The sequence below is a fragment of the Pseudogymnoascus destructans genome, assembly GCF_001641265.1.
Source record: "Pseudogymnoascus destructans isolate 20631-21 unplaced genomic scaffold scaffold_14, whole genome shotgun sequence".
NCBI lineage: Eukaryota > Fungi > Ascomycota > Leotiomycetes > Thelebolales > Thelebolaceae > Pseudogymnoascus > Pseudogymnoascus destructans.
In genome coordinates, this window is record NW_020167533.1 from 73,140 (window position 1) to 98,238 (window position 25,099).

Below are 25,099 nucleotides of genomic sequence, written 5' to 3' on the forward strand. Positions count from 1 at the left end.
TACTAATTAGGATGAATTAGTAACCCAGATAACTTCAGTATCACAATTCCAATTCTTCAGAGAGCATGTCTAATACTGTATAATAAAATTTCACTAAATTTTCCTTGGTATCTATACAACCTCTGCGCAACTCTCCCCATGCAAATCTATAACTCCGTCTCCAGTACTCCTAAACACTCATTGAAAGACATATGTGCACCCAGATCTGTCCACAGAAACCGTCATTCCATACGGAACCTCAATCAATGCAACATCAGTAATCGCATCAAGGTGCGTCCTGAGCAACAACTGCTGATGCAACGACATCACCGTAGGCCGCGAAGACTTTTTGTCCGGGCCCTTGCTATTACTTGACGAACTTCGAGATCCAGCTGCTGCATTTGGCGCCGTGGGTTGTGGCCGAGGCAGCCTTTCAACATTCACTATGAGTCCAGTGGTGGGTCGCGACATCGTGTAAACAGGCCGGGGGTCATCAATCTCCAGCCCGCTAAGGATTTCAGAGTGCTTTGAATCTGCCATATCCCAGAAGCGTAGTTTTCTGTCCGCCCCACCAGCAATGATGAACCCATACTTCAACTCTGAGCCATCTTCGTATGCATCTGTCCCTGTGACCATAGCGCAGGCTCCCTGGTCAGACGCATTACTTGTAGTGAGGTCATGTGTAGTTACAAAGCGCTCCAGAATTCCCTCTGGCTTGTCGTCGTCAACCGGCCAAGGGTCATAAGATCTTGGGTGTCTGTCTTCGCCGCCTCCTGAACGATATACCTCCCTACATTGAAACTTCTCCAGGTCCCATGCCGTTATCTCTCCATGGGCATTCCCACCAGAGACACATACCCATTTACCTCTCCCCCTATATGGGTGGAAGCATATGCGGCTGATAGAGGTCGCGCCTCGGACTCCCCAACTTCGTACCAGAATCCTGAATCTTAGATCCCATAAGTCAAGAATGCCATGAGAAGTACCGATTAAGATCCATTGCCGCTTTCTATCCACCAGGAAACACGTCGGGGACCCGTGGTGTACGTTGTTCTCCAGCTCGTAGAGGATCGTCATGGTTCGCAGGTCTAGAGCAATGATGCGCGACTTATTGGTCGCTAACATCAATACAGAGCTCGTTTCGACGCGGAAGTGGTCGCACCAAACAACATACTCGTCCTTTGGTAGCTGGTAGTCGCGGATGACCTTGAGCTTTCCATACCGGGCAGAGGCGACACCAGTCCGGTATACAAAATCGACTTTGACAACATTGACGCTCCCGTCAGTTGCACAGCTTGCAAAGCAGTGAGTGTTCTCTATGAAGCACAATGATTTTACTTTAGCCCCCGCCGCATGCTTATGAGTCTGTCGTGACCGATGTGCGATGTTCCTCTCGAGTCTGCCGGTATCCCACAACTTGACTGTCCCGTCATCGCCTGCGGTAAGGAAGAACATGTGGTCTGGCGCCACAACAACTCGATTAATAGGCCCAGAATGCTCAGAGAACTGCGCTACAAGTATGCCAACAGGCTTCCATGGCTTTTCAACTGTTTGTACGTTGCTTCTTTGGACGGGTTTGCGTCGGCTGACAGGCGTAACCATCGGACCAAATTCAAGCATGTTGTCTGGGTAATTCTCAACATACATGGCGTCAAGCATCTGAAGGATGCTAGGGTCGTTGCCAGAATATGTGTGCGCGGCGCGATACTTGATATCCGTCTTCTTGGCCTCCTCAGACTTTTGCATGAGATCATGATCAGTTGCCGGGTGGCTAGTTCCCTTAAATGGGCCTTCAACTCGGCCAAAAGCATTTGTTGATGTAGTGCTTGTTTTAGGGAAGGACTTGGCTGTATCGTTCCGGCCGAGGAGAGACATAGCACCACTTGACGGCTGCTGTCGGCCGCCACGTCTAGTGCTTGTGGTCGATACAGAATCATCATCACTTGCTCTGTCACTGCTACGGGGCTCCCTTGACTGGTCAGAAGCTGGCCTTTGCCTTTGGTTTGCAGCGGAACTTTGTCTCGCATTTTGCATAGCATTGCCCGGCGGTGACCTCTCAGGAGATGGTTCTTTAGATCCTTTATCAGACGCAGATAGTGTCGAATTGTGTTCTTCCAAGCGCGCCTGGTGGTTGCTATATCCCTTCTGTCTCCTCCGAGACGACGTATCATCTATCGTCAGCGATGCATCAAGTAACGCATCGGCGATTGTGTGGGTCGCCTTGTCGGCATCTACTGGAGGTGCTTTGCCACTTCCAGGGTCTTCTTCAAATCCTTCGTCAAACATGACGGTCTGGGGTGTTATGCCGAACTTTCGCAGATTTATTACCTCATTCAAATACTCCGGATGCTTAACCGGCTCTTTTGTCTTCAAATGAGACGTTTTCCAAATATACTCGTGCAGGGCAACTAGCTTAAACTCGTCTTCAGCCAGCATTCCCTGTGTTCGTAGTCGTACAATCCATTGCTCATCTTCTTCGTTTTTGGGGACCTTGGCCAAAGCATTCTGCGTCGTATCTTTGGCCGAGAATGACGGAATAGTATGATTCGAAGACCCAAATGAGAATGTCTTCTGCTTGGGAGCAGATTTCCAAAACACGCCCCGATCAACCTTCAATGCCCAATTACTCGCCAGGTCAAGTACAGGTCTAGGAAGCGGCTTCTTCAAGGCATCAAGAAGCCTTAACTCCGAGAAGTCTCTAATGTCGCTCTTCAGGTACGGCCTGATTAATGGTAGCACTATACACTGCCTATCCGCCATTGACAAGAAGCTAGTTGACGATGATATAAACATAGCTGCTGCCTCACGAATCCAAATATTCGGATGCATAGTGAAGCGGCCCACAACATCGACAAGCTCCCACGTCTTTGACCGTTGGAATAGACCGAGTTCAGCCATGTGGCCAAGTGACCGCAGGACTTTCTCAACGACAAACTCCTCGGGGTCAGTGAGGGCCTGTACCATCAATGGCAAGATGAACTCCTCCAGTGTCACGCCACCAAGGAACGTTGCAACACCGACGACGGTCTCGAAGAAGGCACACTTTAGCTCCCAATCCCTGCCATTGAGGTATGTGTTCAAATGGCTCAATATAATATCATTCGAGTCCGCAGTTCCGAAGAACATGCAAAGCTCTGGGACCGAGCCCAGAAATGCCTGCCGCACCGACGAGTCGCCATCCGTAATGAGCGCCTTCGTGTGCCTCTCAAATACCTCTATCAGCTCCGCGCAGGCGCTATCAAAGAGCCCATAAAGCACCGGGGCATTCCCATCTGCTTCTGGGTCAATCGTAGGCAGCGACCCATCCGCCTTGAGCGTTGCCACCATATCGAGAAAGCGGGATGCGGCAGTTGCGAGGCTGCCCAGGCATGCTGCATACGTTGCTCTAACGATCGGGCTCGGGTTTGTCTTCGTGTTCGCGAGGAATGGAGCCATACGATCCAGGATGTATTCCTGGAAGACGTGGGCGTTCACTGGGGATATCACCTTGACCATCGTCATAAGCTGGGTGAGTGTGCGAATTGCACTAACTTTGACAATGTCAGACTTATCGTTCAGCAGCGAAACCATGTACGGGAGAACTCGGTCTAGCTTGGCTTCGTCTGTTAGGCGTTCAGCGAAGGCAAGGAGAAGATCGCACGCCCGAGCCCGCGTGGCAGCTCGTGCTGTGTTCCGCACTGATGATACAACGACCGTCAAGAATATTAGAGTCCCATCATCCTCTGGTCGGCTTCCAGAGCTCGAGATCTGGTGATCGTTGTTTGAAATGTTTAAATGCACAGGGAGGAGTTGGAGCCTAAACTGTGACGCATTGAGCCGATGTTCCTCTCCTTCTGGTCTGGAGTTCTGGTAGCCCAGAAAGTATGATATCTTGTCAAAATCGTAATATATGCGATTAATCCTGTCATCCGCTTCGCCAAGGTTTACTGAGGAGCCGGTAATAGGAGCTCGCCCTGACGTAGGGTCGGTGATCAGGCCCATATACTGATGCAAAAAGCCGTAAAAATATTCTGGAAACGCCTTGTTCCTCCAGAAATTCAGGTATTCTTCCGCAGAATACCTCGCCTCAGGCTCGAGTTGGATCATGTGGGCCACCAGGTCGCGTATATCCTTATCTGCAATGCCGTTAACTCGAGTCAGAGGATCATATTCGCCCTTCTTGTATTGGTAAAGCTGGCTCAGATTGAAGATTGGCGATTCCAAGAAGAGTTCCGCAATCACGCAACCCGCGCTGAAGACGTCCATGGCCCAGGTTATACTGGCCTTTGGATCAGCCACTTGACCTGGGCTTAGAAACCTCTCGGGTGCAAGATAGCACGTTCTCCTACCCGCGGTATCAAAGAAGTAGGAGAAATCTGCCGGATTATCTTCGGGGAGGGTCGTGGGCTTGAACGAGGACGAGAAGTCGGACAGGTATAGCCAGTTCCATGATGTGACCAGGGTATTTTCGCTCTTGATGTCGCCGTGAAAGACATCTCTCGCATGGCAATCTCGCAGTGCACAGAGCAGCTGGAATGCCAGCCATTTCTTCTCTATATCTTCCAGGAACGGCCTCGTGCTCATGCGGTCATATAACGAGCTGTACAGGTACTGTCGAACCAAGTACCCATTATTCTCCGTCTCTATAATCCGTTCGTAGCCAAGGGCATTCGGTATATCCGCCAGCGCAACTCGTTCCTCTATATCTCCCCGTTAGTAACTCTCCCATAGGCTCGTGCAAGCTGCCCAAAAACCTACCGATAATCCTCTTCCTATACTTGTCCAGCTTCATCACATACGGCTTAACGACAACCTTAACCAGCACTACGCCATCCTCATGGCGCGCCCGTATACTCTTCATAAACCGCGCCGACCCCATGGATTTCTCGTACGTCAGGTCCGAAAGCTCAGGCACGTCTATGCCGCCCGGCCCCGCCGAGAGCGCCTGCAGCGAGAAGCCCTGTCCCATGGCGGCGGTGGTGTACCCGTCACGGGCGAACGGCCATGGACATGAAATGGTGGCCTTTTCTTTGCCCTTCCGTGGCAGATAGTGGAGTAGCGATGTTTAGGGTGGAGGCATCTGTTATCGTGAGTGAGTGTAGGGGGGTCGTGGTTCGGTGGTTTCTGGAAGGCTGGCCTGGAGCTCGTAGCTCTCCCGATTTGGTTACGCGAATCGTGATGCTGCGTCAGGCTACCAGCGAGGCTGAGGGGGTTTCGGGATGAGATATGTGGTTCACGCACAACAAAGCGTGATTTTAATTTAACCGCCGGGATATGAAATGGTCGTGTTTCTTCTCTATAACTTGAGAATCACTCTGCAGATTCTCGACATATCCTTTGGTTTCCCACTGATCCAGAGTTCGGATTTGGCCCATTATGTGGGGTAAGGCTGAGAGGTTTTGTGGAGTGGTAAGTGGACACACTCACGCGAACACATATAAAACCGAACGCTTTGCTACTGGCTTGCATACAGAAATGATATCGTCTTCAATCTATGCCTATTTTAGACCATGACTAAAAGGCTACTGCCTCATCTTTCTGTCTGATCTCTGTCTCATCGAGGCAGAGAAGCTTGTTAGCGTCGGTCATTTCAACGAGGAGAGAATGATATGAGTTGCTTCTGAAGGAGCCCGCCAACTTCGACGGCTGCTCAGGAACAGGATGGCTGCAATGCTGCCAACGCCTAATAAGCGGGACATAGCGGGGGATTTAGTCTATTGTCGAGAATAAGGGGGTTTTGTACTTGCATTGAGTTGGTGTTTTTAAGATGTTGTATGGATTATTTTTTGCGGATGAGCGCCCGTCTTCCTGTGTTTCTTCTATAGATGATTGCGCCTGAAATGCCGGATCAACGACACTGAACATGTGTATGCCCGTCTATAACGTCCAATATTGTACATTTCCCAGCGCCAGCCTGCCATTTGAGTATGATGCCAATGCTCCAAAGCCACTATCAAAACATGATACAGCCATTCCATAGCCCACGCCAGCTCTTATCAAGATTTCTGATTCGATGACTCCTCTATCGCCCTCTCTTCCAGCGCTATCACCGCATGCTCCAACTCCTTAATCCTCTGCCCAAACGCCCTCCCCTTCAACTCCTGCTGCACCTCTCCCTCCCCCTCAATCGCCTCCGCCCACGCCTTCTTCAGCTTCTCCAGCTCCTCCCTCGTCACATCGCGATCGTCGCGCGCATACATGGCATTCGCCTCCGTGCTCTCACACGCGATCTCGAATTCGTCCTTCGCCTCGGAATACATCTCTTGCAGGCGCTCTGCGACCTCGTCGGCGGGCGAGCGGCCGGAGGAGGACGCGAAGGCGCGGTAGGTGTAGCTGGGGATTGGCACTGGGGCCGCAGGGGCGCGGGTGGGAAAGTTGTGTTGCGACGTAACGGACGCGAGGGCGCGGTGCTGCGCTGTTGGGAGGAGGGGACGGAGAGAGGTCGCGGTTCGGCGGGAGGCGAGGCGCAGGGCGCTGAGGAGTGGAGTTGGGGTCGACATTGTTGTTGTTGTTGGGATTGAAGGTCTAAAATTCGAGGCTTATGATGGTGGTAGTATGTCCTCGGAGTTTGTTCGGGCATACGTCCAGTTAATCCCCTGCATGCCGATGGGGCGGAGCATCGCGGTTGCGACTAGGGGTCCAATCTCGAGCTTCGCAAGGCGCGGGACAATCTGCTGAAGACAAAGTTGCATTGAACGCGCTTTCGAAACTCCTCGAGGCCACGATGGTCACTACTGCGCAGCTATATGGCCGCGCCATAGATCTAGCCACTAACCCAGCGCATAGTCGCTGGCAGTCGCCAATCCTGCTCGTGGTCGACGCGCTCCTATGCCTGGTGATAATCTGGAAAGTGCCTTGTATGTAACCGCCCTGGCTCCCATGCAAGATTTGTTTTGTAACGATGCTAATTAATGGGGATAGATACCGAGATTGACTGGGAAGCCTACATGCAGCAAGTTGCTCAATTCCTATCCGGCGAACACGACTATGTCAAGATTGCAGGTGGAACGGGACCACTGGTCTATCCAGCCGTGCATGTCTACATTTACTCGGGACTATACTGGATTACAGATAAGGGGAGGGACATCAAACTAGCCCAGGGTATATTTGCAGCTTTGTATTTACTCACCTTGGGAGGGGTAATGGCATGCTATAGGAGAGCTAAGGTGAGCTTCACCTTGCCAGATCACACATCCAAATTGTGTGAGATCTCGCCCTTTGAAGCGTTTCTAACATGAAAAATAGGCGCCGCCTTATATATTCCCTATGCTGATCCTGTCGAAACGATTACACAGCATCTATATACTGAGGTGCTTTAACGACTGTTTCGTGGTGCTGTTTTTGTGGATGGCCATTTACGCCTATCAAAGGAGAGCATACACCACTGGCACAATAATTTACAGTCTTGGTCTCGGGGTTAAGATGAGCTTGCTCCTTGTTCTTCCAGCCATTGGGATTGTGTTTCTCCTTACAAACGGGGTATGGACAGGGTTACAGCAGGCTACTATAATGGCTCAGCTCCAGGTCCTCTTCTCAACCCCATTTGCCTTGGAGAATGTCAGAGGGTATTACGGGAGAGCCTTCGAGTTCTCCAGGGTCTTTCTCTTCAAATGGACAGTAAACTGGCGATTCATCGGCGAGGAAGTCTTCCTCAGCAAAGGATTCTCAACCGCCCTACTTCTAGGGCATATAAACGTTCTAGCCATCTTCGCCGTAACACGCTGGCTCAAAACAGCAGGTCGACCCATCGAAACAATGATAACGCGAACGCTCCGCCTCCAAGAACCGCTAGGCAACGTGCAAAACCTGGTCTCTCAGCGCGTAACACCGCAGTATGTGCTCACGACGATTCTGACTGCAAATGTCATTGGCATTCTGTTCGCTCGCTCGCTCCACTACCAGTTCTACGCCTACCTCGCCTGGTCGACGCCCTTCCTCCTCTGGCGAAGCGGCATGCACCCCATCCTGCAATACGCCCTCTGGGCCGCCCAGGAATGGGCCTGGAACGTATACCCCAGCACAGACCTCAGCTCCCAGGTCGTCGTTGGCGTCCTGGCCCTCACCGTCGCCGGCGTATGGTGGGGCACAGGGCGCGAGGAGTACGCAGAGATCCGGCCCGGGGCGCGCGACGACGTGAAGTAGTCCATCATCCACAACCAGGGCTTTACTCCTCACCCTCGTCCTCATCGCTCGATGGCGGCATCTTTCCCACATTCGACTCCTCATCATCCGAATCCGCATACGGATCCACCTTCACGAACTCCTTCGGCCTATTCCTAGTCCATTAGCCCTGTCACCACCACCCTCGCAAGCAGGGTTTACTCACCAATACGCCTCCTTCCTCCACTCCCTCTCATCACGCACGACATTCAGAATCTCCCCTCCCAGCTTGTTCTCCCGCACCTCCCCCTCCTTGGTGTCTACCAGCACGTACCCGCCGCGCTTGATCCAGATCGTGTTGCGGAAGCGCGTGGGCAGCTCGAAGAGCAGCTCTTTGGTGTTGGGGAGGGCACAGAGGTAGAGGTTGTTGCCGGCGGCGCGGACGACGCGGGCGATGGACTGGGTGGGTGTGAGTGCGGGGGGTGGTGATGAGGTTTCGTCGGCGGCGGCCTGGAGGTTGCGCTTTGGGCGGCCCATTTTGGTGATGTGTGTGTATATTCTAGTCGCTTGGGAAAAGGAAAATGTAGTCGTATTTAAATTCTAATTTGGCTTGCGATTTTGTAGTGAGGGGTCGTTTCTTGCGTTTGAATTGTTTTGTCTTCTTTTCCCCACGAAAGTTTTGTGAACGCTGTATCCGTTGGCGTTTCTCATAGGACCAATAAGATACTGGAGGGCAGAATAGTGAACCACCCAGGTGCCTGCATTGAACCGAACCAAATATCCACCCAACTTTTCACTTCATGGCCTTTACAATTACCAAAGTTTGTGCTTTAGGTCTGTAGAGTGAACTTGGGGATACTGTATCATGTATTACAAACTGCTCAAGAGTAACTTCAGTATTTGAGTAATCCAATGGGCATCACAACGAGTTGAGAACCTGCTCTAGCATAATTTTCAAACTCTTTCAGATTGACTAGAGAGAGATTGTGTATTTTCGTAATAACATCAATCTATGACCATATAATTAAACGTCGCCAAGCTAGGGTATTTGCCACATTCAATACAAGCAAAACTCCAGACGCTATTTACCGCCCCAGCCCCGAAAGCCAGACAAAAACTCCCACCAAGCAATGCGCCGCAAACAGTATATGAAAGCATGAACAAAGAAGCGGTATTTAGCAAACATCTCAAGCATCCGGGTCGCTAATTTCCATGGCGTTATCCTCGAAGTGCTCTTGGATCGTCATCATGTAATTCCTGACGGAGATGACCAAGATGGCCACCGCGAAGCCGTTCCATACATCCATAGTAGCTTGATCGAAATCAAAGTGTGCAATGGTCCGCGGCTTGGAATCTTCCTTGGCCGCATCAAAGGTGATGAAAATAACCTTTGCCCCAGCGATGACAATCCCATACAGAAGGGGTGGTACGCGAGCATACAGCGTCGGCGCACCACCAGGGGTACCACCATCCGAGCCCTCGAGAAGAAGATCCTCGCGGTGCTCTGCGGCGAGTGACTCGAGGCTGTCCGTCATGGCTTTGGAGATGGAGTCGATATCGTGACTGGGAGTGCTGGCGACGATGGCGATGATGGGGATGTAATCTTTGTTCTGGTAGCCGCCGTCGAATTCGGCCCATTTGATGTAATTCTCGAGATCTTTCTTGATGACCTCTTCGCGGGTGCGGGAGCCGGCTATCACGCTGCGGACGCGGCTGCCGAGGGTGACGAGGGAGAGCAACGCGGTTGAACCTAGGTATTGTTAGTTTGGCATTTATGGATGGGGTGGGGAAGTTAACATACCTCTGAAATCATGTCCGGAGGCAGAGTTGATAAAAGTATCCTCGGGATCATACGAAAAGAGCGCTGGGGGAACGGTGCGGAAGTCTGATCTCCAGTGCGCCGGAAGCAAAGGCTGCAACCCGCGCATTCTCAGCTCCTCGAACAAAGCATGTTCGTCCTCGTGCCAATCATCTCCGCCACCAGTGCCTGCCTCAAGGGCCGCCTTCTGATGTTCCAGGAACTGGCCGACCTTGTCCTCCAGCGAAATGGTTTCAGTATCGTCGGTTTCGATGGATTCGATTATCTTCGGTGTTGGTGATGCTGGAGTTTGACCACCGGCTGATGTGCGCGGAGTGCGAGTTGTAGCCTCATCTGGCTCAGTTGATTCGCCCTCAGCATCGCTGTATGAGGATTGACTTCCGCCAGACTTGGATTTTTGACGCTGCCTCTTGGTGTCACTTGGTGAGAGGTATTTCTTGGAAATCCGACCGCCTAGGACCGTTCCAGTGTTTGCACCGTGGGGTTCGGTGTGCCATTTGTTATCTTTTGAGGTATGGTTCGGGGTCGGTGAGGGAGTGACGGGGAACGTGGTGCGGCGACGATACTTTGATGGGGTGATATACCCAAGGATCGAGTCTCGTAGGTGCAGTAGTTGGTCCATCTCCATAAGATTTTTTATTCTTCTGATGCGTGCTGTATTTGAGAGGTGTATATTCTTTGTGGGGGGTCTTTGTGGGATTTGATTGCTGCCGACAAAGGTGTCGATGAAAGAAGTGTCGCCGGTTTTGGAAGTTGTAATGTTCGAGGGTGAAGCAAGCTTTATACTATGCAGCGGGGTTGTGTTAAGCGTTTCTTCATTGACGAAAACAATAGATCGTTCGCGACCATTCTCGTTGCCCGAGGTATTGTCCTCGAGAGCTCTTTGTTAATCGGTGGTCTATAATAGAAGGCTACTACTGTATCGTCCTTCATTGAGCCCAACCTCGTCAATAACCCCCAGTCCCCCAATTTGGCTGACCGCCCTAGCTAGCCGCCAGCTACGCCCAATTATTTCCTACAATAACTCGCGGCCAAACTGGAAGTTATCAACGTGTCTAGCTCATATAATACAATATTTTCATAGTAATAACTAGTGTAAGGCTGAGACTGTTAACAGGTCATTGGTAGTAACAATACCACAAACAATCTTCCCAAAATGATATCAGCTCTCATCTGTAAACATCGCCGCCGTTATCGCGATAAGCTGATTCGGATTAGTGCGGGCAGAAATTTAGAGGTTGCAGGCGGTGTGTGGGACGTTTCGAGGGGAGCATCATTACACTTTTGCAACTCCCACCCAGACAAGCACAAGCTCGACAAAAGTGCACATCATGGTCAGAAAGCGAGTCAGAGATGCGGAAGCCGCCCCGGAGGTGTCAATGACAGGAGTGGACAACGGCGAGGACAGCGGTAGCGAAGATGTATGTTCCCTTCCCTACCCCGCCATTAGTGCGTGTGTGTGCGTGCCTTTTACTGACGGGTTCTCAGGATGTGGATATGATAGATGTCGAGTTCGAATGGTTCAACATGGCACCCGAGGTCGATTTCCACGGCCTTAAGAGTTTGATACGCCAGTTATTGGATGTTGATTCGCAGCTCTTCGACCTGTCTGCTCTCGCTGATTTGATCCTCTCTCAACCCACCATCGGGTCGACTGTGAAGGTCGATGGCAAGGAGACGGATCCATACGCCTTCCTTACTATCCTCAACATGCACGAACACAGGGAGCACCCGGCAATTAAGGCTCTCACTCAGTACCTAATTGAGAAGTCAAAGTCAGGTACTGGTTTAGAAGCTCTAGGCAGTGTTCTGTCCTCCCCTTCAAACGAGGTCGGCTTAATCCTCACCGAACGCCTGATCAACGTCCCTTCGGAAATCGCACCTCCGATGTATTCCATGATTGTGGACGAGATTGAGGCAGCTGTCGAGGACAAGGAGCCATACGAATTTACGCACTACTTAGTTCTCTCTAAGACATATTTAGAGGTCCAGTCGACACTGGATCAGGAGGATGCACCGAGACAGAAGAAGAAGAAGCAGGTCGGAAAGGAGACCTTCTACTTCCACCCCGAGGATGAGGTTCTCCAGCGCCACGCTGCGGCACACGGAGGCTGGGATTACACAAAAGATGAGGGAGATTCTAAAGCAGACAGCAAAAGAGCATTCCAGGAGCTAGGGATCAGGCCCCAGGGGCACGCTATTCTAATCGAAGCTGCCAAGTTCGATGGTGCGGTCAAGGCTGTGGGCGAGTACATAGGACTGCAGCAATAAATCATGATCTATCTCTATTTTCTATTTTAAATCTGCCATCTAGCTCTAAATGATATCCGGGCCCTCTAACCTCTGCATCAAGTACTCCACCTCAACAATCTTGGTCAAGGGGATGACGAACTTCTCGTAGATGCTGACGACAGCATCGATATCAATCTTAGCCAGGCCTGGCTGGCCTGGAGATCCCAGGCTAGGATCTGTACCGTATGTCTTTGCCTTCAACGCTAAGCGTGCCAGCACCTGGCGCTCCACGGCACTGTTCGTGATAGCCTTATCGATTCCCTCTCTGTCCTCTGCTTTGATCAACGCTGTGAATTTCTCCGTCTCCGTCCTGAACTTGGATTCTGCCACGAACTTCCCGAAGTGTATCCTGCGCGACAGCGATTGAAGGCAAGCTATGTCACATGTGGCCGATGATCCGTAGTTTTCTTGTGCCTCGCCACGTTCGTCTCTTCCAAAGTCTATGCATGCAGCAGGGAGACAGTGGTTGATGTAGCTGTCCTTTATCTTGTCGTTGACGTTGACATCATTGGGGTGGAGGATCTTTGGATAGTGGAGTGGTGGAAGAATTGGCTCCTCGAGGGCATCGGGGAAGTATGGGTATTCATCTGGAGACTGGAATCGTCGGATGCGGGACTGCAGGCGTTCTTGCTCGCGGAGTGTCCAGTCGAGTAAGCTTAGATCGCAGTCAGGGATCTTGACGGCGCCAGGGACGTAGATGGTGTGGTTTAGGGGAAACTGGACGCGCTCGATTAAATGAAATATGATCGTATCTTCTAGACGGCTGTGGCTATGGGTCAGCTTTGGTCGTAAATGGGAAGGGAGTATGAGGCGTACATCAGTTGAAAGCGAATGTTAGCCAAGTCCAGGGCCTTTGAAACATCGGAGAGATCAATGGCGGCGTCCATTTTCTAAATGGCGGGACGTATGAATACAATCTATATACGTACCATGAAATGAGAAGAGAGGGTAACGCAGAAATGAAAAAGGCGCTGTCCAAATATCACGTACAGAGTAATATCGGCAAAATCACTAACTTAACTTATGATTTATGACTGCTGCCGAGTACTTGGGCGTCTTGGGCGTACTACTACTGCAATGTCGTCCGGCAAATTCCGCAATTCGCATTATCGACGGCCCGACCAAAGCTCTCCCTCTGTCATAACAAGGCACGTGGATATATACCAATGTCAACAAATCCTTGCTACGTAACTCCCAGCATTCAAGCCCGAGTTTGAATCGCTGCACTTGAAGCGCTGCGCGACCCAGGCAGGCCTGGGAGCAGAAACAATGGCTCGCCCCAACAGCCGGGATAGCGGTGGCCCTTCGGACTTCTTCAGAGCAGGGCCGGCCGATGATGAATCCGCTCTAATCTCGGTATGAACGTTGGAACAACTCTATATAAGTATGATTCTAACATATGCATAGACACGAGGGCTCGAAGCCTTTGGGCGCAAAGTCACAACGACAGCGAGCCACATGATGGCGCCCTTGACTGACTCCTCCTCCGGCAGCCACTATCAAACCGCCATGGCCGATTTGCACAAGCATTTGCGCCAGCCGAGCCTGCAGCGCAACGTCTTTTCCTTTGCGAGGACGAGTCCGACGGATCTGGTGCGCTCGAGGCTCTCTAAGACCGAAATCCAGAACAGGGCCTTGACGCATCTATCCGACGAGCTGCTTGCGAATATCCCCGAAGACGAAAATTCATACTCCTTATTCCAGGGCTTTCAGGCGACGATTCCAGAAGCCACTGAGAAGAAGCACAAGCATAGGGTGTCCCGTGGCAGGAAGCTAATCGATGATAATGCTTCGGAGGCTTCGGACGGGCCCGTATCAATGCACAAGCTGAAGAAGGAGAGGCATTCGCTGAATCACCGATTCGAGATGCTAGGTGTTCGCAAGAACATGGCTAGCTGCGAGATCAGGGAGATAGACAACAAAATTGCGAATCTCACCAGCATGCGGAGGATAGTACTGGACAGACTAGCAGGTTTAGAGCAGGACGAAGCATTGTTAGAGCATGACATTTTGGACGTTGAAAATCGCATCGAGGATGCCCAAGAACAGTTAGATATTGCCGGCGAGCAAGAGCAAATGACCCCGACAAAGAGCGAAGCAGATGATCAAGAGGGAGGCCCAGATAGACTGGAGTCAGATTCATCCTTCATGTCGCAATCCATATGCAAGAAGCTTCCCTCCGTAGACTCAACACCCTCAAAAGCAAAGCCAAAGCGCCACAAGACCATCCGGAGGAAATCCATGCCCATCCTCCATGAACACTTCGACCCCGGATCCAAAATCCGCGAACTCCAAGCCCAGGATGACAACATCACAGCCCTCGACTTCGACGTCCCCTTCGGCACCATGGTGACCGCCGCCCTCGACGACACTGTCCGCGTCTGGGACCTCAACGCAGGCCGCTGCATGGGTTTTCTCGAAGGCCACACCGCCTCCGTGCGCGCCATCCAAGTCGAAGACAACATCGTCGCCACCGGCTCCATGGACGCCACCGTCCGCCTCTGGGATCTCAGCCGCGCGCATTACGAGCCCCAACCCGACAACCGCATCAACAAAGACTCGGACTTTGACGTCGAAGACGACGAAGACGAACCCGCCTTCGACATCCCCGCAGCTGCTCCCCCTGCTCCGCCAGCGGGTACGATGACCGATTGCCCCTTATTCACCCTCGAAGCCCACGTCGACGAAGTCACCGCCCTCTATTTCAAGGGCGATACCCTGATCTCCGGCTCGGCAGACAAGACGCTGCGGCAATGGGACCTCGAAAAGGGACGCTGCGTGCAGACCCTGGACGTAATGTGGGCCGCCGCGCAGGCGTCCGCGACGATGGGGTCGAGCGAGGGGACATGGCGGCAGCCCGGACGGACGTCGGACGAGAAAGCGGATTTCGTTGGGGCGCTGCAGGTTTTTGATGCGGCGCTCGCGTGTGGCACGGCGGATGGGATGGTGAGGCTTTGGGATTTGAGGAGTGGGCAGGTGCATAGGAGTTTGGTGGGGCATACGGGGCCCGTGACGAGTTTGCAGTTTGATGATGTGCATTTGGTTACGGGGAGTTTGGATAGGAGTATTCGCGTAAGTCACCCCTGCAGCTTTCATCTATTTCGCGGCCTTGCGAGGTGGCGGTTTTGTTTGGTGAGGAGTAGATGTTAACGTGTATTCCAGATCTGGGACCTCCGCACCGGCTCCATCTTCGACGCCTACGCCTACGACCACCCCATCACAAGCATGATGTTCGATAGCCGCCGCATCGTATCCGCAGCCGGCGAGGACGTAGTCAAAGTGTACGACAAAGTAGACGGCCGACACTGGGACTGTGGCGCGGGCCCTACCGGGGCAGGCGAGGCGGGCAAGGCGGCGAGTATTGTTGACAGAGTGAGGATTAAGGATGGGTATCTGACGGAGGGACGGAGGGATGGTGTGGTGGGCATTTGGACTTGTTAATGATACTTTTTTGGGGGATTTGTTTTGTGTGGGGAATGGGGGTAGGATGGGAGGCTTGTATCATAAATTAGAGTACAAACGAACGATGTGTGGGTGTAAATGTAGGATGCATAACAGGATTTAATGGCCCAAACAATAATGTCATAATGAATCTCCAGTTTTAAAAATTTGCTTCATGTTTTTGTGTTTATCGATTGATGTATTTGAGTCTTTCTAATGATATCCGCCTCGGGGGTAAGCGCAAGACAACCCAACCCAACCCCCTACGGACAACAAAGCGTTGTATGTTCATATAGAGTGTCTCCATGTGCACAAATCCCTAAATATATCTATATACTAGCAGCCGTAGACGTCATTTTTTAGTGCTTTTTTGCAGCTCAGCCATAAGACTTCGTCGGTAAGTAAAATGAACAAGGGCCAACCACTTTCCGTTCGTTTCCCTTTACAATTGATTCCTCTCCTTCTCCCGCCCTTTTTTTTCAATCAGATTGTTCATCAGATGCGACTCGCTCACCCAAGCATCATCCAACCCCTGCCTGACCCTTATAAAAAAAGGTTGTAAGAATAAATACTTTCTTAGCCCCGCCCCCCCTAACCACCAACTCTCTCAAGAAACAAATCCCGTCCTGTGGCCCGCACATTTTGTATGAGAAAATGATATGGAGCTTTGTATGCCGCTAGCAAAAATAAATCGGAGAAAAAAGAAGAACAACAAAAACAACTTTGAAGATTTGCAGATGCAGGAAAAGTAGATTGAGGCGAAAGTCTGCCCAGTGGTATCACACTCAGTAATAAAGGCCGTGTGGCGGATTACTGGTTCCACTACAGCCATTAGAAGTGTGCGGTACCCCTCTATGGAAGCGAAGCCGTTGATAAATATAACTCGTTGTTGTTGACATCGATTAGACGAGCAGGTCAACATCTAGCCCGATTGAGCGCATGAAAAGGTTGACGTTGGCCAGGCGTTGGCTGGACATGGCGGGTGGGAGCGTCTTGGCGAGATTGACGGTCTCCATAACGCGGTCCTTGACGGCCATGACGAGGCGCTGCTGCTGCTCTGGGCTAGCTCCAACACCCATCGCTGCAAGGAACTGCCATACGTACACATCCTCGCCGGTGTTCACGGTTCCTGGGAAGATGTATGGAAGGGTGGGTTCAATAACGTCGAAGAAAGAGTTGTAGGTAGAGAGCCTATACCAGTTAGCAGGGGTTCCTATAAATAAAGTCGATTTGGCACATACCAGTGGTTCCACTCTTGGTCGTCGACAGTGGTGGCCTGCTTGATAAGCTCAGCGCGACTGAGAAGCATAGTCAACGTGCTGACACCAATGCGAGTACGAGCATCAATCTCGATGTTAGTCTTAGCCATAATCAAGGCAAGCAGAGCATCAACAATATCCAAGCCGGCCTCATTCAAGAATCCAAACAGACTCGGCATAACCGCTAGAGAGAAAAGCTCGATATTCTCCCGAATCTGCGAAGTGAGTTGCGTCTCGCCCGGTGCAAGCAAAGCCTGGCGAACAACATCCAGCTGATCCAAATGTACAACAATCATGGTTAAAATCGTAGTTCGCTGCTGCTGCGTGATGTGTCTGAAAACTCGTGGGATCGCCTTCTTGCCTTTGCTGAAAGATAAAAATGCGATAAAAGGATGGGTAGCGGTAGCACCAATTAGCTCGTGAACCTTGAGGTCCTGCCAGAGTTTGTTGTTGAGCTTCTGCGTCTTCTCCTGCCAGTCCATGTGGAGGCCAACGAGTGCGGGGTCGACATCCTCAGTCAATGGTGGAGGAAGGTGGCGATCGTGATCCTCCATTTGCATCAAGGTGTTGTACACGTTTTCAATATCGCGCAAGATAGTCTTTCGGTCACTGCTGCTAACCACCTTTTGGCGATTTTCGTTCTCGTTACGCTTGATGTTGAGCAACGGCTTTGGTGTCTTGGAGTTGCTGAACGAAATCTTGCCCAAGCTTCCCTCGATAACGAGCTGCTTGTTCTTGGGCTTGTTCTTCGCTGCCTCAACGGCACGCTGGACCTGTTGCTCCATGCGCTGCACATGGTTGTCTCCGCTACGGGCCTGCCTCCTCATACCACCATGTCTGCCGCCGGTCTGGAAGAGATAAGTTTGAGCAAAGTTGGTCAGGGGCTGGTTCGGGTGCTGCCTAGGCCCTCCACGGATTTGGTTGTGAACTTGGTAATAGAAATCTTCAGATAGGGAGTTGTCGGTGCCTTGTTCGTTGGGGTTGCCAGTGGCAGTGACGAGCTGTTGCAATTGGATTCTAGTGATGAAATTCTTGTCCTGTGGAGTCATGAGACCATTGTCCTTGGACAAAAGGAAAATCTTGTGGTTGCGCTTTGCCCGTTTCGCGTCCTCCATCAAGTAAGTGGCACGCTCCTCCTCGTTAAGGTGAGATAATTGATGCGGGTGCGTAATGATACCAGAGTTGTTGTGGCGATGGCCGGGTCCGTTAGGTGGTCCTGGGCTCGGGCCTGTTCCTGGTCGTCCAGCTGATTGAGCTTGAGCTTGTCGCTGTTGTTCACCAGACAGACGGTTCGGGTTCCGGAGAATCTGAATCGGTGGAGCTTGCGGTTGTGAAGTGGCGGTGACTCCCTGGGGCGATGGCGCCTGGGTTCTATGCAGGATCTGGACAGGCTGGTGTGCATGAATTTGTTGGGGTTGTCTCTCCTGAGGTTCATAGTACTGGCCACTCAGAGGGCGTGGTGGCCCATGCATTTGCTGGCCGGCATGTTGGGGGAATTGCAGAACATGCTGAGGAAACTGCTGAGGCTCCGGGTACTGCTGATATTGTTTCTGGTGCTGGAACTGGCCTTGTGCGAACTGCGCATCAGGGTGCTGCGGTTGCTGTTGTGGCTGCGGGGCAGGTGCAGCGGTCGGTTTCTTGGCTTGCGCTCGCATTGCTGCTTCGACCTCTTCCACGCTCATCATTTTCCGAGTAGCCGATGTAGCTGGTGGTTGCGAAGGCAAAGCTTGTGTTGCAGGTACTGTCTTCGAGCTGGTCCCCCAAAGGTCAGCATCAGCCTGCAGATCGGGAACATAGTCGAGGTCTTTATATTTCTCGTAGCCGCTTCTTGCTGGTTGAGTGTACGTGTGGGATGTCTGCGCAGTTGTCACCGCAGCTGTATGTCTGGACGCAGGCTGCTGGCGAGTGAAGCGCATCTGCTCCTCGCTGATCGCGCCTGACACCTTTGCTGTCTGGCCGAAAAAGTCGAAGTCTTTTCCAACCGCTTTCTTGGCCGTGGTATCTTCCCCACCGAAGGTATCGTCGTTGAAGACATCGTCCGTCTCATCTAGCTGGTCTCCAAGGCCATCGTAGGTATCTTCGAAGTCAAGTCTGGGCAAGTTCAAGGTCAGCTCATGAAGCAGAGTACTCGTGGTAGCAGTTCACATACGCGTCGTCGTCGTCGTCGGCACCCGCGTACGACAGACCTGCGAATGGATCGGGTGTTTGTCCAAAACCTGGAGTTTTCGTGTCCTGATCGCGGTCCCTTGGAAGGGCCGAGTCAAAGCCAAAGAATGACATGCTTATTCGATCCTATCGTTGCCAGCTACCATCCGTTGGTGGGCCTGTATCTGCTACTTCTGGTATGATTTCTGGTGGGGGGAGGTTGAGGGTCTGAGAATTCTTGTGATTAGCTCCAGATCGAAAAGGCGCGTTGGCTACAGCTGGTCCTAAACGTGACTTGACGTTGACGGGAAGAAAACAACATACTGTGTAGATCAGTCTCAATGCGGCCAGATACCAGGTATCCTGCTGCGTGCTTGTCTTGAAGCTGGTGTCTTGGAAGCTGCTGGTATAACTTACAGTGCTCTAACAAATAGAAGAGTAGTCGTCACTTCACCTTGATCTTTTTGATCTTTTGGGGGGGGGGGGCGGGGGGGCTGAGGTGCCTAGTCACGTGCATATTGCAATATTGGCAACAGGATAAAGCTGTTCGCGGAATACCCTAGCATTGTGTCGCATGATGCCCAAAACTGAATTTAATGTGCAATTGAGCAGATATAATGTTTATATCTTAATGCATCTACCATATTTAAAGCCACCTGATTATAATGTCTCGGTGAGGTTTGCATGTGTTCTAATTGGAGCACGTTTCTGCGACGTCTGGGCCACGTACTCCGTACACTGCTTCGTATTTGGTCAAAGTACGAGTACCCTGCTTCACTAGACCAGCCTAGCCCATGTTTGCGCTGCTACCTTGCTGTGGCTTGCACTCGTAAACCATTTGTCGCCATTACACTTCGACTCTTCCCCTTTACCTGTTCAAACTCCGAGGAACTTTTCTGTCGCTCTCCTCTGCGGCAGTCTCAGGAACAGCGTTGGCGATTGGCGATTGGCGATTGGCGATTCATCTCTCCTGGTCAAAAGCACTCCCTCGATGACGGACGTGCCCGTCCAGGAGAAATCGGAATTACCACCACCATACAGTGCCCCCCCTCGGCCTCCTAATTCTAATAGCATCTTCAAGATGGCTGCCGGCCATGCGAGATACTTCAGATACATTCTGTTCGCCTTCTTTGTGTGTTACCCAGAACTGGTGTGCGCTGCATTTATGCTGTAACTAACAGATTGTCTAGGGCCTAGCAGTTATCTACTTCATCTCGTCATCGTCAAACGCAACACAGCGCCTTCCAACCGCACAAGAAATTCTACGACAAGGAAAGGACTGGGCAAACTCCCACTCCGGTAATGGCAATAAGCCTTCAGAGGCAGTCAATTCGGAACCTACGACTCCAAATACCCCAAATGGTTTTCCTCCCGCATCAAGCACCGAGCCGCGAATGAACGCCACGTTCGTTACACTCGCGCGCAACAGTGACCTCTGGGAGATTGCACGCTCAATCCGCCAGGTCGAGGATCGTTTCAACAGAAAGTTCCACTACGACTGGGTTTTCCTGAACGATGCTCCCTTCAATGACGAGTTCAAGAAGCTTACCACCGCCCTGGTTTCGGGCGCCGCACACTATGGAGAGATTGCAAAGGAACACTGGTCGTTCCCTCCACACATTGATCAGGATAAGGCCCGCAAGGTCCGCGAAGACATGGCTGAGCGCAAGATTATCTACGGCGACTCGATCAGTTACAGGCACATGTGCCGCTTCGAGTCGGGCTTCTTCTTCCAGCAGCCGCTCATGCTGAACTACGAGTGGTACTGGCGCGTGGAGCCAAGCATTGAGCTCTTCTGTGACATCAACTACGATGCCTTCAAGTTCATGGCTGACAATAACAAGAAATACTCCTTTGTTCTCAGCTTGTACGAGTACGTCGAGACGATCCCGACGCTTTGGACTAGCGTCAAGAAGTTCATGAAGAACCACCCCGAGCATATCGTGGAGGGTAACTCCATGGGCTATCTCAGTGAGGATGGAGGAGAGACTTATAACAACTGCCACATGTGGTCCAACTTTGAGATCGGCAACCTTAACTGGTTGAGATCCAAGGCTTACACGGATTACTTCAACACCTTGGATCAAGATGGAGGTTTCTTCTACGAGAGATGGGGTGATGCGCCTGTTCACTCCATTGCAGCTGCTCTCATGCTCAAAAAGGAGGAAATCCATTTCTTCAACGACATCGCATACTACCACGTGCCATTCACTCACTGCCCCACTGGGGAGCAGACGAGATTGGACCTTAAGTGCCACTGCAACCCTAAGGACAACTTTGACTGGAAGGGATATTCTTGTAAGTCTTAACACCTTCCTCGCATTATCCACACGTACTAATCATTCCGCAGGCACATCTAAATTCTTCGAAGTTAACGGAATCGCAAAGCCAGAGGGCTACGAGAAAGAAATGAATTAAGTCACCGACGCCTTTATTTAAAGCGTCTGTATAGTGTAATTCATATGATCTCAAACTGGGGGGTGGAGCGGAGATGGGAGATGTAGGAACGAACCTGGCGTTTTTGGGTGGGAAATGGTTGAAGGGGCAGCAGTAACACTTGTATACATAAAGGAGACATCCGAGATGTCGAACGCATTGGATTTTGAATTTGGCACTAATTATCAGATCGGATTCAGGCAATAAATATTATCCTTGATGTTTTAACTCGTACAATTAGGGTTAGAAACTCGAGTATACTCATGAGTATTAGCACGTACTCATACTCATGAGTACAGTAAATCCTCGTACTCATACTTATACTCATAAGTATAGTAAATCCTCGTACTCATTCATACTTAAATACTCATATAAGTATAGTAAATCCTCGTACTCATACTCATACTTAAATACTCACGAGTTACTCAAGTAACTCATAAGTATTCCCTAATTAGGATTAGCTCTGCTTAGTCAGCACACAATCGAAATAGAAGTTTCTAGAAAATAATTTACTAATCGTTTGGGGGAAGCGAGTTGCGTCCACTCGCTTATGAGAGGAAGCAAGTGCGTCCTCTCAACTTGCATATGTTTTTTCCAAAACCTCGAACATTCCCCCACAATAAAGCTCTTTAAATTAAAAGTCACGTGGTTTGCACGTGACCTAGTACTCATGAGTATTTGTGCTAACCCTGCGTACAATTCTTCCATTTTGACCATGCAGAGTCCGTGTTAAATTTGATAGTGGTACATTTCCCTCTCTTTAACGCCTACAATGTATGGGATACAGTTTATTTGCACATCCAGCTTGCACCACCTCTCCTCCCCCCTGTGTCCGACCGGCATCCCCTTATTCTACAGCAGCCTTCTTCGGTTTCTTCGTCCCGTACTTCGAACGGCTAGTAACTCTGTTTCCAACACCACCCTATCACAACGTTAGCTCTATCCGCTACTCCTCTCCTCGTCTCCCCCAGAACAGAAAAAAAACTCACCAAATCCAGCGCCCCCCTAACCAAATGATATCTCACACCCGGACAATCCTGCGACCGTCCCCCCCTCACCAACACCACCGAATGCTGCTGCACATTATGTCCCTCACCCGGGATATAGCAATTCACCACTCTCCCCGTGCTTAAACGCACACGCGCCGTTTTACGGTCGGCGGAATTGGGCTTCTTGGGCTTCGTGATGCCGACTTTGAGACAGACGCCTTTGAGCTCGGGGGCGCAGACTGTGGACATGGCTGGGGAGGTTTGTTTACGAGCGCGTTGGGGTTTGCGGCATCCCTATAACAGTTAGTCGGTCAAGATCAGAGGTGAGGTGGTAATGGACAGCGCAGGAGGCAGTACCTTAGCGACTTGATTCAAAGTCGCCAGAACAGACGGGGTACTGCTGAACGCCCTTGCCGCCGGCGCAATCTTCGAAATCAACAGCACAGCAGCCCTAGGCGCAGCCATTGGCACCACCGGCCTCCATATAGCCGGCGTGAGGAAGCGTCGCAGTATCGTGGCGCGCATTGTGTGGATGGGGAGTTGCGTCTGAAACGGCCTCTCTTGAGGCTCTGGGACTTTTTGGTCGTATCTACGAACGTCTCTTAAGATTTAGCGCGGAATTGGTAATTCGATGTCACGTGATGCGGATAAACATTTCGGCGCTCACACCATGGATGGATCGGAGGAGGAGGAGGCTGCTGAGGTGCGGGTAGGTTGCAAACGGCCTGCCTCGGAGGCTAGGGTACTCGAGGAACCGCCGTAGTATTTTTTGGAGTATTGGCTCTTCTGGCGCTTTGGGGGTTTTCTTTACTTACTCGAGTACGCTGAGGGGGAAGCCGCGCGCGTCTTATCAGGTATACAGAATACGTAGAAAGTTCAGCGCTCCAGTGCCACGTTTTGCCATCGGCCGCCCATCGCCAAGACCGAGGCAAAGTCCCGTAGTAGTCAAGCGCGGGACAGAGGATGGTTCCTGGCCCAATAAACAGCCTCTGTCCCTCTTACACGTGAAGCTGCACAGCCCGTTCCCTTCCCAAGACCTGATAATTCTCCAAGCAGGGATAAGTGCCCTGTAGCTCTCTCCAACTTTTCTTCTTCTTCTTCTCCAATTTCTGTTATTGGCTCTCTCCCCTCCAATATACCAGGGTGACTTTTTTGCCCTTATCTTTTCAGAATGGCTTCGATAGCAAGGGTTTTGAGACCCGCGGCGGCCAGAGTGGCGGTGGTTGCAAGGCCGATCGTTAGGACTCCGGCGGCGGCCAGAGTTGCACAGGCGTAAGATCTTTCCAGTGCTGCAGAGTTCTATTATAGTCCATGCTAATTAATACCGTAGGACGAGGACCCTGTCCACCACCCAGCCCAGACGAAATGAAGCCATCGACATCACCGACATCCCGCCGACGCCCATTACCCACATGTCCGACATCGAGGCGTCCATGCAGGAAGCCGTCTCCAAATTCGCCGCCGACGTTATCGGGCCAAAGGTCCGCGACATGGACGAGGCGGAGACTATGGACCCCGCTGTTGTCGAGCAGCTCTTCGAGCAGGGACTGATGGGCATTGAGATCCCAGAGGAATACGGCGGTGCGGGCATGAACTTCACGGCGGCGATTGTTGCTATTGAGGAGCTAGCGCGCGTGGACCCCAGTGTCAGCGTTATGGTGGATGTGCACAATACGTTGGTCAACACTGCGGTTATCAAGTATGCGAGCAAGGAGCTTAAGGAGAAGTTCCTGCCTAAGCTGGCTACGGGCACGGTGGGCTCTTTCTGCTTGTCTGAGCCAGTCTCGGGGTCAGATGCGTTTGCTTTGGCTACTAAGGCTACGAAGACTTCTTCGGGATACACGATTTCGGGATCGAAGATGTGGATCACCAACTCTATGGAGGCGGACTTCTTCATCGTCTTCGCCAACCTGGACCCAAGCAAGGGATACAAGGGCATCACTGCCTTCATTGTCGAGAAGAACATGAAGGGCTTCTCTGTCGCCAAGAAGGAGAAGAAGCTTGGTATCAGGGCCAGCAGCACATGTGTGCTGAACTTCGACGATGTCGAGATCCCAGCTGAGAACCTCCTCGGCCAGGAAGGACAGGGTTACAAGTACGCCATCAGCCTTCTCAACGAGGGCCGCATTGGTATCGCCGCTCAAATGACCGGCCTGGCCCTTGGAGCCTTTGAGAATGCTGCTAGATACGTCTACAATGACAGGAAGCAGTTCGGACAGCTCGTCGGAGAGTTCCAGGGCATGCAGCACCAGATGGGCCAGTCTTGGACCGAGATCGCGGCCGCTCGCGCATTGGTTTACAACGCTGCCAGGAAGAAGGAGGCGGGTGAGGACTTTGTTCAGGATGCTGCTATGGCGAAGCTGTACGCTTCGCAGGTGGCTGGCCGTGTTAGCGGTCTTGCCGTTGAGTGGATGGGTGGTATGGGATTCGTTCGTGAGGGTCCAGCTGAGAAGTTCTTCCGTGATAGCAAGATTGGAGCTATCTACGAGGGCACTTCCAACATCCAGCTCCAGACTATTGCTAAGATGCTGCAGAAGCAGTACACTGCATAAGCATAAGCTAGCTAGTAAATTGTATATATAACATTTTTAAACATTCAAAACTGATGTGGGGTGCAAATCGCTGTCCATGTGAATATCCCGGTACTCATATTAACTAAC

At 51.4% G+C, this 25,099-nt stretch overlaps 12 protein-coding genes across 12 annotated transcripts; 5 read left to right on the forward strand and 7 right to left on the reverse strand.

Moving 5' to 3' along the window:
* Window positions 1-72: 72 nt before the first annotated feature.
* On the reverse strand, window positions 73-5,084 carry VPS15 (Serine/threonine-protein kinase). Its single transcript, XM_024469135.1, has 2 exons — window positions 4,717-5,084; window positions 73-4,658 (listed from the first exon to the last, which is right to left on the reverse strand). The coding sequence occupies exons 1-2, from the start codon at window positions 4,925-4,927 to the stop codon at window positions 178-180; spliced, it is 4,692 nt and encodes a 1,563-aa protein (XP_024322919.1). The 5' UTR covers window positions 4,928-5,084; the 3' UTR covers window positions 73-177.
* Window positions 5,085-5,692: 608 nt separating this feature from the next.
* Window positions 5,693-6,458, reverse strand: VC83_05515 (uncharacterized protein; the record flags this gene model as incomplete). Its single annotated transcript, XM_024469136.1, has 1 exon — window positions 5,693-6,458. One exon carries the CDS (start codon window positions 6,456-6,458, stop codon window positions 5,955-5,957), a length of 504 nt encoding a protein of 167 aa, XP_024322920.1. The 3' UTR covers window positions 5,693-5,954.
* ALG3 (dolichyl-P-Man:Man(5)GlcNAc(2)-PP-dolichol alpha-1,3-mannosyltransferase) lies at window positions 6,278-8,968 on the forward strand. The gene is made up of 3 exons (XM_024469137.1): window positions 6,278-6,815; window positions 6,880-7,124; window positions 7,204-8,968. Exons 1-3 carry the CDS (start codon window positions 6,683-6,685, stop codon window positions 8,098-8,100), a joined length of 1,275 nt encoding a protein of 424 aa, XP_024322921.1. The 5' UTR covers window positions 6,278-6,682; the 3' UTR covers window positions 8,101-8,968.
* Window positions 8,123-8,595, reverse strand: VC83_05517 (uncharacterized protein; the record flags this gene model as incomplete). Its single annotated transcript, XM_024469138.1, has 2 exons — window positions 8,123-8,228; window positions 8,285-8,595. The coding sequence occupies 2 exons, from the start codon at window positions 8,593-8,595 to the stop codon at window positions 8,123-8,125; spliced, it is 417 nt and encodes a 138-aa protein (XP_024322922.1).
* A 5-nt stretch (window positions 8,969-8,973) lies between the features above and the next one.
* VC83_05518 (uncharacterized protein) lies at window positions 8,974-10,795 on the reverse strand. The gene is made up of 2 exons (XM_024469139.1): window positions 9,860-10,795; window positions 8,974-9,808 (listed from the first exon to the last, which is right to left on the reverse strand). The coding sequence occupies exons 1-2, from the start codon at window positions 10,503-10,505 to the stop codon at window positions 9,246-9,248; spliced, it is 1,209 nt and encodes a 402-aa protein (XP_024322927.1). The 5' UTR covers window positions 10,506-10,795; the 3' UTR covers window positions 8,974-9,245.
* Window positions 10,796-11,057: 262 nt separating this feature from the next.
* On the forward strand, window positions 11,058-12,156 carry BCP1 (Mss4p nuclear export). The gene is made up of 2 exons (XM_024469140.1): window positions 11,058-11,298; window positions 11,366-12,156. Exons 1-2 carry the CDS (start codon window positions 11,209-11,211, stop codon window positions 12,146-12,148), a joined length of 873 nt encoding a protein of 290 aa, XP_024322928.1. The 5' UTR covers window positions 11,058-11,208; the 3' UTR covers window positions 12,149-12,156.
* Window positions 12,157-13,198, reverse strand: ARO7 (chorismate mutase aro7). The gene is made up of 2 exons (XM_024469141.1): window positions 12,986-13,198; window positions 12,157-12,932 (listed from the first exon to the last, which is right to left on the reverse strand). Exons 1-2 carry the CDS (start codon window positions 13,054-13,056, stop codon window positions 12,194-12,196), a joined length of 810 nt encoding a protein of 269 aa, XP_024323014.1. The 5' UTR covers window positions 13,057-13,198; the 3' UTR covers window positions 12,157-12,193.
* On the forward strand, window positions 13,199-15,768 carry MDV1_1 (Mitochondrial fission protein). The gene is made up of 3 exons (XM_024469142.1): window positions 13,199-13,525; window positions 13,577-15,241; window positions 15,332-15,768. Exons 1-3 carry the CDS (start codon window positions 13,439-13,441, stop codon window positions 15,608-15,610), a joined length of 2,031 nt encoding a protein of 676 aa, XP_024322888.1. The 5' UTR covers window positions 13,199-13,438; the 3' UTR covers window positions 15,611-15,768.
* On the reverse strand, window positions 15,765-19,459 carry VC83_05522 (uncharacterized protein). The gene is made up of 4 exons (XM_024469143.1): window positions 19,339-19,459; window positions 19,019-19,242; window positions 16,852-18,960; window positions 15,765-16,801 (listed from the first exon to the last, which is right to left on the reverse strand). Exons 2-4 carry the CDS (start codon window positions 19,147-19,149, stop codon window positions 16,513-16,515), a joined length of 2,529 nt encoding a protein of 842 aa, XP_024323047.1. The 5' UTR covers window positions 19,150-19,242; window positions 19,339-19,459; the 3' UTR covers window positions 15,765-16,512.
* Window positions 19,460-19,904: 445 nt separating this feature from the next.
* Window positions 19,905-21,595, forward strand: KRE2 (alpha 1,2-mannosyltransferase 2.4.1). Its single transcript, XM_024469144.1, has 3 exons — window positions 19,905-20,146; window positions 20,205-21,312; window positions 21,365-21,595. The coding sequence occupies exons 1-3, from the start codon at window positions 20,006-20,008 to the stop codon at window positions 21,430-21,432; spliced, it is 1,317 nt and encodes a 438-aa protein (XP_024323046.1). The 5' UTR covers window positions 19,905-20,005; the 3' UTR covers window positions 21,433-21,595.
* A 425-nt stretch (window positions 21,596-22,020) lies between these two features.
* Window positions 22,021-23,282, reverse strand: VC83_05524 (uncharacterized protein). The gene is made up of 3 exons (XM_024469145.1): window positions 22,797-23,282; window positions 22,440-22,733; window positions 22,021-22,372 (listed from the first exon to the last, which is right to left on the reverse strand). The coding sequence occupies exons 1-3, from the start codon at window positions 22,962-22,964 to the stop codon at window positions 22,298-22,300; spliced, it is 537 nt and encodes a 178-aa protein (XP_024323049.1). The 5' UTR covers window positions 22,965-23,282; the 3' UTR covers window positions 22,021-22,297.
* A 183-nt stretch (window positions 23,283-23,465) lies between these two features.
* VC83_05525 (uncharacterized protein) lies at window positions 23,466-25,006 on the forward strand. Its single transcript, XM_024469146.1, has 2 exons — window positions 23,466-23,711; window positions 23,770-25,006. Exons 1-2 carry the CDS (start codon window positions 23,611-23,613, stop codon window positions 24,989-24,991), a joined length of 1,323 nt encoding a protein of 440 aa, XP_024323048.1. The 5' UTR covers window positions 23,466-23,610; the 3' UTR covers window positions 24,992-25,006.
* Window positions 25,007-25,099: the final 93 nt, after the last annotated feature.

Excerpts from the sequence above, each read along its gene's own strand:
- ARO7 (XM_024469141.1), bottom strand. The coding sequence starts at position 13,056 with ATGGACGCCGCCATTGATCTCTCCGATGTTTCAAAGGCCCTGGACTTG. Across the intron at positions 12,933-12,985 it reads AACATTCGCTTTCAACTGAT|CCGTCTAGAAGATACGATCA; the intron begins GTACGCCTCATA and ends CCATAGCCACAG.
- VPS15 (XM_024469135.1), bottom strand. The coding sequence starts at position 4,927 with ATGGGACAGGGCTTCTCGCTGCAGGCGCTCTCGGCGGGGCCGGGCGGC. Across the intron at positions 4,659-4,716 it reads GTATAGGAAGAGGATTATCG|AGGAACGAGTTGCGCTGGCG; the intron begins GTAGGTTTTTGG and ends GGGGAGATATAG.
- VC83_05524 (XM_024469145.1), bottom strand. The coding sequence starts at position 22,964 with ATGCGCGCCACGATACTGCGACGCTTCCTCACGCCGGCTATATGGAGG. Across the intron at positions 22,734-22,796 it reads CTTTGAATCAAGTCGCTAAG|GGATGCCGCAAACCCCAACG; the intron begins GTACTGCCTCCT and ends TAACTGTTATAG. Across the intron at positions 22,373-22,439 it reads TTAGGGGGGCGCTGGATTTG|GGTGGTGTTGGAAACAGAGT; the intron begins GTGAGTTTTTTT and ends ACGTTGTGATAG.
- VC83_05518 (XM_024469139.1), bottom strand. The coding sequence starts at position 10,505 with ATGGAGATGGACCAACTACTGCACCTACGAGACTCGATCCTTGGGTAT. Across the intron at positions 9,809-9,859 it reads CTCCGGACATGATTTCAGAG|GTTCAACCGCGTTGCTCTCC; the intron begins GTATGTTAACTT and ends AACAATACCTAG.
- BCP1 (XM_024469140.1), top strand. The coding sequence starts at position 11,209 with ATGGTCAGAAAGCGAGTCAGAGATGCGGAAGCCGCCCCGGAGGTGTCA. Across the intron at positions 11,299-11,365 it reads AGGACAGCGGTAGCGAAGAT|GATGTGGATATGATAGATGT; the intron begins GTATGTTCCCTT and ends ACGGGTTCTCAG.
- VC83_05522 (XM_024469143.1), bottom strand. The coding sequence starts at position 19,149 with ATGTCATTCTTTGGCTTTGACTCGGCCCTTCCAAGGGACCGCGATCAG. Across the intron at positions 18,961-19,018 it reads GCCGACGACGACGACGACGC|ACTTGACTTCGAAGATACCT; the intron begins GTATGTGAACTG and ends GAACTTGCCCAG. Across the intron at positions 16,802-16,851 it reads GACCAAGAGTGGAACCACTG|GCTCTCTACCTACAACTCTT; the intron begins GTATGTGCCAAA and ends TAACTGGTATAG.
- ALG3 (XM_024469137.1), top strand. The coding sequence starts at position 6,683 with ATGGTCACTACTGCGCAGCTATATGGCCGCGCCATAGATCTAGCCACT. Across the intron at positions 6,816-6,879 it reads GATAATCTGGAAAGTGCCTT|ATACCGAGATTGACTGGGAA; the intron begins GTATGTAACCGC and ends TAATGGGGATAG. Across the intron at positions 7,125-7,203 it reads CATGCTATAGGAGAGCTAAG|GCGCCGCCTTATATATTCCC; the intron begins GTGAGCTTCACC and ends CATGAAAAATAG.
- KRE2 (XM_024469144.1), top strand. The coding sequence starts at position 20,006 with ATGACGGACGTGCCCGTCCAGGAGAAATCGGAATTACCACCACCATAC. Across the intron at positions 20,147-20,204 it reads ACATTCTGTTCGCCTTCTTT|GGCCTAGCAGTTATCTACTT; the intron begins GTGTGTTACCCA and ends CAGATTGTCTAG. Across the intron at positions 21,313-21,364 it reads TGACTGGAAGGGATATTCTT|GCACATCTAAATTCTTCGAA; the intron begins GTAAGTCTTAAC and ends ATCATTCCGCAG.
- VC83_05525 (XM_024469146.1), top strand. The coding sequence starts at position 23,611 with ATGGCTTCGATAGCAAGGGTTTTGAGACCCGCGGCGGCCAGAGTGGCG. Across the intron at positions 23,712-23,769 it reads GCGGCCAGAGTTGCACAGGC|GACGAGGACCCTGTCCACCA; the intron begins GTAAGATCTTTC and ends TTAATACCGTAG.
- MDV1_1 (XM_024469142.1), top strand. The coding sequence starts at position 13,439 with ATGGCTCGCCCCAACAGCCGGGATAGCGGTGGCCCTTCGGACTTCTTC. Across the intron at positions 13,526-13,576 it reads ATGAATCCGCTCTAATCTCG|ACACGAGGGCTCGAAGCCTT; the intron begins GTATGAACGTTG and ends ACATATGCATAG. Across the intron at positions 15,242-15,331 it reads GTTTGGATAGGAGTATTCGC|ATCTGGGACCTCCGCACCGG; the intron begins GTAAGTCACCCC and ends CGTGTATTCCAG.